General features: G+C 36.7%; 1 protein-coding gene across 7 annotated transcripts in view; it reads left to right on the top strand.

Moving 5' to 3' along the window:
- The first annotated feature begins 314 nt into the window (after nucleotides 1-314).
- Nucleotides 315-11,920, top strand: part of WDR17 (WD repeat domain 17) — a 60,123-nt gene continuing 48,517 nt past the window's right edge. For 3 of the 7 annotated variants that reach the window (XR_007631790.1, XR_007631789.1, XM_050338176.1), the window contains exon 1: nucleotides 10,770-10,990. Coding sequence is in view for 3 of the 7 variants with exons in the window: in XM_050338176.1 (XP_050194133.1) it covers nucleotides 10,925-10,990 (66 nt within the window). In the remaining 4 variants the exon portion in view is untranslated. Of the gene's footprint in view, nucleotides 364-10,769; nucleotides 10,991-11,756; nucleotides 11,761-11,920 lie in introns of those variants that run through there. The other 4 variants (XM_050338172.1, XM_050338170.1, XM_050338173.1 and 1 more) reach the window with 3 other exon arrangements.

Raw genomic sequence — 11,920 nt, 5'->3', positions numbered from 1 at the left:
ACCCAGCGCTGCCACTGTAACCCCTGATCCACCAACCCCTATCACCCAGCGCCAGATCTCAACCACTCCCGAGCACCTCCAGGGATGGTGGTGACCGCACCACCCCCCTGGGCAGCCTTGTCCCGACGCCTGACCCTCCTTAGCACGAGCGAGCCGGGGCCGGGGTTCGCCCCCGCGGTGTCTCCCCTTGGCCTCGGCCGGCGCTCGGGGCCCGGCGCCGCCGCCGCGTTGCCCGGTAACGCGCCCCGGCCCGGGGCTCCAATGGCGCGGCGGGGGCGGGCCCGCGGGTTGCCCGGGAGACCGGGCTGGAGTCACCGGCGCGGCGGCGGCGGCAGACGCGCCGTGGGCTCTGCGGGCGGGCAGGTGAGGGCTGGCGGCCGCCTGGGGAGTGGCAGGGGCTTGGCAGCCGGGTCGGACCGGACCGGACCGGGAGGGAGGGGTGCGGCGCTCCGAGCCCCGAGGGATGCGGCAGGGCCGGGAGCGCCCGCCCGCGCTCCGGGGACGGAACGGCCCCGCGGAGCATCTGGGGCTTCGGGCGGTGACCTAAGCATCCAGGAGCGGGGCTGTCGGGATTTTGCACCGGTTTGGGGACTTTCCTGCTGTATGTGTATCTGTACAGACGTGCTTGTGCGGAAAGGCGAACTTAAAATCGAGTAAAGGCGGAGGCAGCAATCTTTAAAGGAAGCAAGGCGTGTTGCAAACGCCCTCCGTAGGGAGGGAGAGCTTTGGGCTTGCTGGTATTCTAAATGCTTTTCCTAGCTGGGACAAGTGTGGGAGGGGGAAGGAAAAATCAACCTTAGAGAATTAAAGAAAAGCATTCAAATATAAAAACAAACTACAGGCTAAGCATACAAGGCTTATAAAAGCGAATATAAGAGAGCAGACTCTGCAAATGAAGAAATAATTTTTTTTTCTGTTGAATAAATTCCTCTGATATCTTAAGAGATGTTGCTTTACACAGATAGTGGTCACACAACAATTTGAGAAACTGTTTTGGAAGGCTTAAAGAAGACAGGTATGAAATCAAAGTCTGAGTGAGATCTTTAATTACTTGGAATGCTGTAGAAAAGATCATAATCCTGGATTTTAGAATCAATAAAGACCATAGCGTCCTTAATAATGGGCTTAACTACTGCATGATATAGAACATAAATACTTAGAAATGTCCTTCTTGAGCCCCAAAACTTGTTTTAAGAGTATCTCTCTGATAGCCATGCACTTTGTATTTCGAAAACTTTATGGGCTAGGAAGTCCATTATGTCTCTTTCTAACTAATTTTAAAAGTTTTTTTAGGAGTGTACAGCCTCTAATTTTATGCCTCATTAAAAAATGTTGCCATGACAATATGCAGCTATCTACCATTCATTAGAGCATTTCAGGGGAAGAATTGTGATAATAAATGCATATGGTAAACAATCAAATGTTCTTCAAACATAACACAGAGTTATTTTGCATAAGTTATTCATGGGAAGGCATATTTCCCGTTGTTTAAAATGAAGTTCAGGATGCTAACCTTTGCAGTTCCTAACTCTTTGTAGTCCCAAACCAGGGAAAATGCAATGAGGTTTTGACACTTTCTTTCCTAATTATAGGCTCAACTGTATAGCTAAGTGATATGTTTTAAGGTCTCTATTAGAGAATAAGTGCCTTGCATAAATTAGTCTAATTAACTTTGTGTTACCATTATTTATATTTTGCATATCAGAACTGATCAAAAGCTTCAGTTAAGACTGTATTCATCTTTAGCAAATAGTTGCAACCCGTATGGAGACATGGTGATCTAAAGAACTTGCAGAAGTAATATGGAGTATGCATGGAATAATACCAATAATGCAAAAATTTTCAAATATCATGAGACCATTGTTTTACTTACTGATTTTTTGGTAATTTGTTCATGTGATGCCTGATAAGGTATCTACAGTCTTCTTCCAGGTCTTAATGTTTCAATGTTTTGTACATTCTATTACACCAAATTTTGGAGTCATTGAGTAGCTCTGGCTATTTAAAGGACCCATAACACAGTGATAAATTTGCCATTCGGTCATCTGCTATGAGGAAAATTTCCACATAGCAAGAATAAAATAGGAAAATCCTTGGTAAGTTTGACTAATGGTCCATTGAATTCAGTGCGCCAGTATTTTATTTCTAACAGTGGTAATAGGAGAAGATAAGTAAGGAAAGCAATATTTCCTCTTCCTGCAGTCTGTGAGTCAGAGTTGATGTAGACAGAGTCACTTCAGCAAGTCCTGGTGATGCTATTGAGTAACTCACGTAATTTGTTCTATAAAGTAAAAGATATGCAGCACAAGACAAGAATATCAGTATAACATTTGAGTTACAGCAACTGACTACAAGAATTGTGAATTCATCTGTAGGGTATAAGCAATTCAGTTACATTGTGTTACTTAGACTAGCCTTTATGGTAGCAGCTTAGCACTGGAGAAAGACAAAACCTTTGCATAATATTCTTTTCCCCATTTGCATCCTATAGACACACCTCAGCTGAATCCATTGGGGCCATTTATTCCCTATCCTGTTCTAGAACAGGCTGGAGAATTTGATTTTGCTGCTATGTGGGGGATTTATTTGGCTATCAGTGTAGGCCTGTACAAGTTTGCTGACTTTTGTCTATTTGTTAGCAATATCTGTACTAGCTTTCAAGACAGCCTAAAGTATAGGAACTTGCCTCATCCAGTTTTTTCTTGGTTGGTGTTTTCATTTATAGTGATAACCTTGACTGCACTTTGTGTCTGCTAAGTCTCCTCATTACATTTTTTCACTTGGGTTATTTGTTTCAGTTTTCTGCATAAGCAGACAAGTTGATAAGTAGTGATTTCTAAGATCTTCATCAGTGATGAGTCTTTTAATTTATTGTCCAGTGCCTGATTTCCTATTTAATGATGGGAGAGGCTCTCAGAAGCAGTTGTTGCAGTGGAAAAGGATTGATGTCATCTTTTTTTTTCTCAAACTGTGTCTTATAGGTCTTATGTTGGTTACATTCATGCTGTCTTTCCCCTATTTAATGAAGTTTTTTTCTTAATGCTTCTAGTGACTATAAATTTGCTTCAGGTTCAGGAACCTTTACCTGCCTTCCAGCCTATGTGACCAATTTGAACCTCACTGTTTAGTGTGTATAATATAAATTGATTTAAATAACCCTTCTATATCTCTAGTAATTACCTCCTCGTATCATCATTTTTTAAAACCCTGTATATAAATGTTTAAATTCATGTCTCTTAAATACGCCAACCAGGTGTAGTGCAAGAATGCCTGGTACAACAGTGTTAAAGCTTCCTTCTGTATTGAAAGTAGCTTTCCTAACACATTGTGTATCTCTTCTTCTTTCCACATCCCATTGGTGGTTCATACTTTTCCCCTAGTTTATTACATCCTGTGCTTGACTGATTTTGTATGGTTTTTTTCCTCTTTCTCTCCTTTAGACTGATTCCAATCTGCTTGATATGTGCTACAGTTGTGTAGTTTGTGCTTCAATTTCATGGTCTCTTGAAACCAACCATCTCTATTTGCATCATTTGGAGACAGAAGGTGTAGAGTTTATTCCATCCCTTTGGTTTATATGTTTTAAGATCTGTTTTGTTTCAGTCTTAGGTGTAACTGTTGACATTTACTTGTACCATTAGATAATATGCTCTGTAGCCTCTTTCTTAATGAGACATAAATGGCCTAGTATGATAGTTTGAACCCTAATCTCTTTGGTTTTGACCTTTTGTATTCTCTTTTTCAGACTGGCTAAAGAATCATTTGGAAGTTTTATGCCAGGGTTGATTATATTTAAATTTTTGCCCCACATAGGCAAATAGAGGTCTAAGAGAACTATTTAATGCCACTATTTTGATTCTCTTAACTTCCTTTTCAAGTTGTTAGTTATTGTCTGAAAATACCTGTGATGGAGGACTGATAATGATGGAATTAATGCAGACATGTCAGATTCCAGATTTCAATTTCATACATAGATTAAGATTCCAGGAAAGAAAGATTAAAAATTCCACTGTCAAGTGTGAGGTTAGCGTTGTGAAAGCTCTGTAACCATTTGTTGCTAACCTACAGCATGTTTTTTGTACTGAACTGGTAGCTCTGAACTTGCACATAGTTGTATCCTATTCACCTTTCCAGAGAATGGAATGCAATCTTGTTGCAGATAAAGAGTTTCTTATTTTGGAGATGGTTGTGGTGTTTGCTTTTTCTGCTTGGGTTCTTTCTGCCTTTATGGTTATTGTAGCACAAGTGGCCCCTGAAGTGTCTGAACAAAACTGTTAAATTGACTGCTCTGTAAAAATTCCTAGGCAGAAAATCTTGTGGTTTACAATATTATCTTGCATACAACTTTTCAATAGTTGATCTGTTTTTCTAATGAAATCAAGTCTCTCTTGCCCACATCCAGCTTTAGCTACTTATCAAAATTAGGATAATTAATGTAAGATGATATACAGGTGAGTGTCATCCCCACTTTGACTGTTCAACCTCTTTTATCTTATGAAATCCATTAATAAATACAGGTGATTTTAGATATTTCCTTGAGTTTCACGGCTAGAAAGAATTACTTCTTTCCTTTTTTTTTTTATTACATTTTTTTTCTACTTTCAGTTTATTTTGTCTGTGGTCTCATTTGTGCTTCAGATACTGACATTTTTTTCTGCTTAGGAAAGTTCTTGTTATGTGAGGAAGTTTTATGGTATTTCTTGTATCTGCCATAGAAATGTACTTAATAGTATTTATTATTTAATTTATATTTAACATCCACATCAGCAAACCATAGTATAAAAAGTTGATATTATTATAAAAATATTTACTTTAAAATGTGTTCATTATCATTCCAGACAAGGATTTGCACTCTTGTAATCTAAATTTACTGTAATCTAATATGTATCTGAAGAATACCTTAGAATGGAATAATATAGATAAATCCTCTGAACATGATACAGAAAATACATGCAACATGTTTCTTGGTATATTAACTGTTCACTGAGAGACCAAACAATCAGCAAGTGGCTGTTGGATTTAGCTACCTGCCAGGTTAAACACTGAGGCACTTCAGCTTTGAATATGTTCAAATTTTATACAAGTAACAACTATGAAACTGAGACAAGTATTTTGGTATACATGTAGTTTTATGAATAAGATTATTTTTTTTCTCTGTAAATATTCTATGGGCTCTTTTTGTCTTTTTTGACCAAGAAGAAAATTTGAGACATCTAACTTTCCCATTTCTTAAATGTTGCATGTATTCTTCACAGAATTTGAATGGAGTCATCTACTAAGCCATAGTAAAAGTGGTACTATGTATATAAACATACTCATATTTTTTTCTGAAGAGATGGTAATTTATTTTCTTATAAAAAGACTATAGAGCTTCATTGAATTTATTTTTAAGATCCAGTTATGGAACGTTCTTAAGAAGATACATGACCAAGTCCAATCCACTGCTATTGTTGGCAGCTAGAGCTTAATCTCCTCCATAAACTGATAAAGCTCAATCTTAAAAGTAGCTTTTGAGAAGATTGTTCTAAAGTCTCAGCCCAGTGTAAGTCTGGTGATGATGATGATGTTGCATGTCTGTTACAAACAGCTTATTTTAGTCACTGTGAGGTGGCCTGACTGTTCTTTGTGTCATGTTGTCCCGATAAATCCACACAGCTTGTTGGGAACGAGCAAGTGAGGGGAAAAAATAAAAAAGGACAACTATTTAGAGCCCTGATTATGTTTGGGCCATTAGTAGCTTAGTAGGAGTAGGGGAGGTCTGGGGAAATCTAATTCTTAACTGACCTTGTATGACATAGGATCACTGAGGCATAGGTTTGCAGTGTCACTGTTGTATGATTGGTTGTTGCACAGCTTTATTCAAAACATTGTATTTTAGGATTTATTTTAGGATATTTAGCATCATTACATGCCTCATATTCTCAGTGTACAGTTTTTTAAAGTGCTTTAGCTGACTTCTTTGCTATAGATATTGATATAATGAATTTACATAATGGCATACAAATTATTAAAGTAATGAATTTTTATACTTTTATAATTTAAGGAATTTTTTAAGTATTTTGTTCTTGGGTTATTTGTTGTGCGTTCATGTTATGAAGAAATTCCTATAATGAATTTTGTGTCTTCAAAATGCAAAATCATAGCATGTTAATCTTTAGGAAATCAGTAGTTAAGGTAGATAATTTTTAGAGCTGCGATGGGACATATCTCTGGATTGGCAGAGAATTTTGTCATAGAATTGGGTACAGCAAAAATAAAAATTTCTGAGCTATAGATATAGTTAATTGAAAATCATTCTTAATTTTGAAACATATATAATGCTACTGACTTATGGCAAAAATATATTTAAAAACCCTGATATTTTAGAAGATGTTACACAAACAAATGTCTAAATATTTCTGCTATATAATAATTAAGCAGAAACAGAAGCAGTGGGTTAGAGATGTATTTGGGAAAAAAGAAGTGCATGGTTGATTTGTCACAGTATAACAACTATGGATTATTAATTAGTAGCAAATTTGGTGATAAAAGTGAAATATCAAAATAGAGGTTCTGTATCTTTCTGCCATTCATGAAGACCTTTCTTCACAACTGAAATGCATTGCTGTCTTCAGATAACATGGGACAATAACATTAGTTTGTTCATTGCAGTGCCATATAGGACATTATTTTCAGATATAATCTTTTATCCTTTGCTTTCTAGGTAGACTATATGTGTATGTTTTATATAGGTACAGGTTTTTTTAGTGTGTAGAGGTTGAGGCCACTATAGTCTCCAGCATATCCTTTCAGATTCTTAAGGTCATGTCTTTGTGGAAAGCAGGATAGTAGCTTACTGTCATAATGAACAGATGTCTGCACTGGAGTGTCCAGAAGATCAGCTTCTGTATGAAATGTAAATAGAAGATAACCATTGGTTTGTGGTTTTTTTAATGATTTTTTGGGGGGAGAGGGTGTTGGGTGACTGGTGAGGTTTAATTTTTTTTTAAATTCTTGACCATTGTAACACTGAACTTTACCCACACATTGTGTGATGTTCATATCCTAAAGCAGCACAGTTTACATCATCACTTCCATTTTTTTCCTTCTGGCTACTTTGGGATTTTTGTATTTATGCCTAGTCAATCTGAAATGAGCTAAAAGGGGTGTACCTAGTTCCAAAGGGAAGAATTTAGAAATGTCTGCAGCACAGGCTTGATCATAGAACTATGGAATATATCTCATATTTGAAGGGGTCCTTAAGGATCATTGAGTCCAACTCCCTGTTCCTTGCTAAACGCTATGACTAGGAGGCATCATTCAGATGCTCAGTGAACTCTGAAAGGTTTGGTGACATGACAGCTTCCAGAGGGAACCTGTCCCAGTGACTGCCCATCCTCTCAGTGAAGAACCTTTTTCTAATGTCTAATCTGAATATCCCCTGATGTAACGTCATATCATTTTCTTTTGTCAGTTCAAAAATGAAACAATTGTTTCTACCTCAAATGAATATGGTTTTTTTAAATCTTCTTTCATTCTTTCTGGAATATTGTAAATAAATTTATTGGGCAATCTACTGTAAGGCTGTATTGTAAGACACCTTGAAGATGTCTCTTTTGGTCTGATCTATCATAGTACATTTTGTTGTACTTAAACTGAGAACAAAGAACACTTAACTACAGATACCAACTAGACTTTAGGTTAAATGCATACTCAGTTACTTATAAAACATGTAATAATATTAAACCTAATTACAACAATTTAAGAGATAGAATACTTTAAAATTTTTCATATTTTTATTGTAATATTTAGTACACAAAGTGTTATTCATCCTACACATAGCTTTCATTATACCTGTATGTTATGGTTTAACTCCAGCCAGCAACCAAGCACCATGCAGCCTCTTGGTCACTCCCCCAACAGTGGGATTCGGAAGGGTAAAAGGATGGAAGGCTCATGGGTAAAGACAGTTTAATAGGGAAAGCAAAAGCTGGGCACATAAATAAGCAAAACAAGGAATTCTTTCACTACTTCCTATGGGCAGGCAGGTGTTCAGGATCTCCAAGAGAGCAGGACCCCATCACGCATATTGGTTACTTGGGAAGACAATCATCACTCTGAATGTATCCCCCTTCCTCCTTTTTCCCCATCACGTTATATCCTAAGCACGATGTCATATGGTCTGGAATGTCCCCTTGGTCATTTGTGGTCAGCTGTCCCTGCTGCATCTCCTCACAGCTTCCCATGCACTTCCTGTTCCTCTGCTGGCATGGCAGTATTAAAAGCAGAAAAGGCTTCTTTTCAGCTCTGTGTAATCTGTATTAATTATAATCTCTATATTATCAACCCTGTGTTCCGTACAAATCTGAGACACAGCCCCATACCAGCCACTGTGAAGAAAATTATATCTATCCCAGCCCAAACCAGCACACTATAGTGTTATAGTTTTTCCAGCACTGGGAAATCAGTGGTGGAATAGGTAAAAAAGTATAATGAACCCATGATGCATTTGCAGTTACTAATCTTTCATGTCTTTATTTTTCATGTATAGTTTAACACAAAACTTTTTAATTTATTGACAGGTAATTGTAACAGATGTTTTTAATCACAGTGGGGTTGGATCAAGGATTGGACTTGAAATCACAGTGGGGTTGGGTCAAGGGTTGGACTTGATGACCTCAGAGGTTCTCTTCCAACCCAGTTAATTCTATGATTCTATGATTCTAAGCAGTTTAATTTTCCACACACTATCTTGAGAAGATTTTAATTGCATCTCTACCTTTGAGATGAAGGTATTACCAGTTTACTGAAAGAATAATACAGTATCTATGTTTATTTAGCCCATGCTTCTCTGATGATCCTGAAACTAAATGTGAATCACAGTGTTTATCTGTCTTGAGAGACTCATTGTTCTGACAGGTTGGTATAGACACTAGAAAACTCAGTTCGTATAGATGGTGGAACAGCTCTAGGCATAAAAGAGAAACAAGTTTCTTACTGTTGAACTGCTTGAAATTCTTTGATCAAGATTCTTAATGATGCTATGTGCCCTTATGAAAAGACAGATCAGCCTGAAAGCAAAGACTTTCCTAAATGTGCTAGTATTAATTTATTTGAAACCATGCTTTTGGTGTATAGCAAGCTGAAATAATGTGGATATGTTTTGTCTAGCAATTTGTAAAATTTTTATACATAGGAGTGGCACATCAGTCATATTTTTATCATTTAGTCATAGAACTTGGATATGGTTGGGGATTTTTTCAGTAGTGTGATTAGAGTTTACTGAATTAATCCTATGTTTCTCATACAGTTTATCAGACCATGCAATTATGTGCACTTCACGTAGTTTGTTTGAGCCAAAATCTCAAAGGGCAAGTTATTAGAAAAATTTCAGCAGTACAGTGAGAAGTTCCCTCTTATGTTCTTGTGTCTGTATCCATTTATCTGGAGGACTGTATAGGCACCAAAAAAATCTGCTAATCTTGAAATGCTACTTCCCATAAATATAGTGAGTGTCTTGATTTAAATATTTATTGTTTTGTGTGTGTGGTTTGTATTTTTGTTTTTGTGTTTTTTCCCTGGGATGTCATAATTTCTGAGAAAGAGGTTGGACACCAATAGTATTGCTGCTTTTCTGTATTCCCCGTGCTGTGTATGTGGAAAGGTAGCTTGCTTATACAATACCCTTAATGGAAACTACATGTGCTGGAGTAGGAAAGGTGATGACACTGAGTTGCTCTGTGGAAATGGTAAGTAATGTTCACCACTAACATCAGGTTAATAGTTGGTACTTTCAGCTGTTCTTTTTCTACTTTGCTTTGTTTATTTCTTGACTAAACAATTGACTTTGCAGTTTTTTGCATTTGTTATATTACAGATCTTGGGGATCAGCTTGTTAGTCCGATACAGAAAGGCAGAGGTTATCTGGATTCTGGGTTGCTTAAGAAACTGGGTTTTTTAGGTCTTCATAATCTCTGCTGAGGATCTCATAGTTGCTGTAACCATGCATTCAGAAAGATTTGTATGAAAATGTCTCCTAAACAGCACAGCTGATGAAATGTGCTGCTGCAGTACCGAAATGTGGTGTGAGCAGTACAGCTTTTATTCCTCTTTTTACCTTTTGTTTTCATTGCTATAATGCACCGTGAAATTTAATATGAAATTTGGGAGTATACCAGGAAAGGATACTACCTGCGGAAGGAATAAATGCCATCAGATATGTGAAACTCTTCTGAGAGAGAAAAAAAGAAACAGACCCGTTTCAATGAATTAGGTAAATTGGGCTTTTTACATTTCCCAGCCAGTGCTGGTGGCTGTAGCAGAGCATTTCAGGCTCTACTGGCTGTGAACAATGGAGCTGCAGATCTTTTTTTCCTTTTTTTTAATCCCTGTTTTAAAAAATGTTAAACCGATGTTTGTCATTTGTGATAATTTTGGCCCCTCCTACTGTGCCAATTGAAACCACTCCTTCCATAACCAAAACAAATCACTCCCCATGATTCTGAAGATATTTTACATTTCAATACAAGCTTTTATGCACTGAACATTTCATACAGATATTTTATTAGAAAAAAACAGAAAGTAATTTTTAGGAGACAGATAAGAATGACTCAAACAGCACCTCATTTTCAGAGCTCAGAAGCACAGCAAAATCGAGCTTGAAGCAGTAGTCTGCTTTAATTTAAAATACTCGAATATATACTCTATTTATTGTTTTAGTATTGATTTCTGTTTTCCAGTAGAAAATTCAAGACATAAAGCATTTAAATTGCTGCTAAAAGTATTTCAGATTTATGAATTTAAAGCTTATTAATGTAAAGTCATATCAGAGTTCAAGTTTGATCTTTGTAGCTTGTTGTAGTGTTGAGTAAATTTTAGCACAGGACACATTGGACTTATATGTGTTCAGGTTCTGTATTTTTTTATTTCAACTGTACCTTCTGTCATGGCTTGGATGACTTATATTTCACACTGGTTTGATGAAGATGATTGGTATGAAGGACAACAACGAGTAAGATTTAAATTAAAATTTTCTCTTTTACTGCTTTTAAATTTTTCTTCTTTAAGTTGCTGTTTATTATATTAATAGTATCAAAAAATAACATTTCCATAGTTGTACTTAATTGTTTTGATGAGGTCTTGAATCATGGGTAAAACACATCCAAAATGAGATTTTTGAAAATTAGTGTTACTAGCTGGGTAAAAGGTGCTGGAACTTTGATGGCCACCTGCTTGCATTTTTTAGGTTGCGTAATTTAATGAGTAACTCTTTAATATGTTATGAGATGGAAATCAAACATATAATTTTATTGTATTAGAGGAATTAATGTAGCATGCATGGAGTAAACTGAAATAGTTATAAGCAGTAATTCAGTAAAATGAAAATATTTGGGTGATGTTAAATGTGTCTAGGGTCATTTCCAAGTTGTACATTGGGTAGCTGTACATTTTTATTAACATGTTTCGGAGGAGGAGGAGTTGTTACTATAGCAACATTTGCAGGATATCTTAGGGGTTTTTTTTAATGTTTATTAACTGCATACCTTAGGCAAGGTTAGTCTGTAGCTGCTTTCATAGATTAATGTTAGGAAGTGAATATAAGTCTCATATATTTCACTGTGTTAAGCTCCTTTATGCAATCATTATTTCTGTGATTTCTTTTTCTTGTTTTCATACTATATTGTCAGATAATGAATTGGAATGAAGGATATGCTACTGAAACATAAGCAGTTGCTTTCATTGTATGATTGTGTATTACTTGATAGTGCCAATTATATGCTTGTAAGTATAAAAAACTGGTAGATTTAATACTGTTTCACTGTTCTCTTTTTACATGTCACTCATGATACGAATGTTTCCGATGTGGAGTTACCTTTTAATAGCTATCATCAGGGATTCAGTTGTGAGACGTGTCAAGAGGTAACTTCTTCTGAAATCAGAA

The sequence above is a fragment of the Myiozetetes cayanensis genome, unplaced genomic scaffold (genome assembly GCF_022539395.1).
Source record: "Myiozetetes cayanensis isolate MyiCay16 unplaced genomic scaffold, myiCay2020 scf7, whole genome shotgun sequence".
Taxonomy (NCBI): Eukaryota; Metazoa; Chordata; class Aves; order Passeriformes; family Tyrannidae; genus Myiozetetes; species Myiozetetes cayanensis.
Note: the sequence above shows the minus strand (reverse complement) of the source record. Positions and strands in the feature narration are given on the sequence as shown.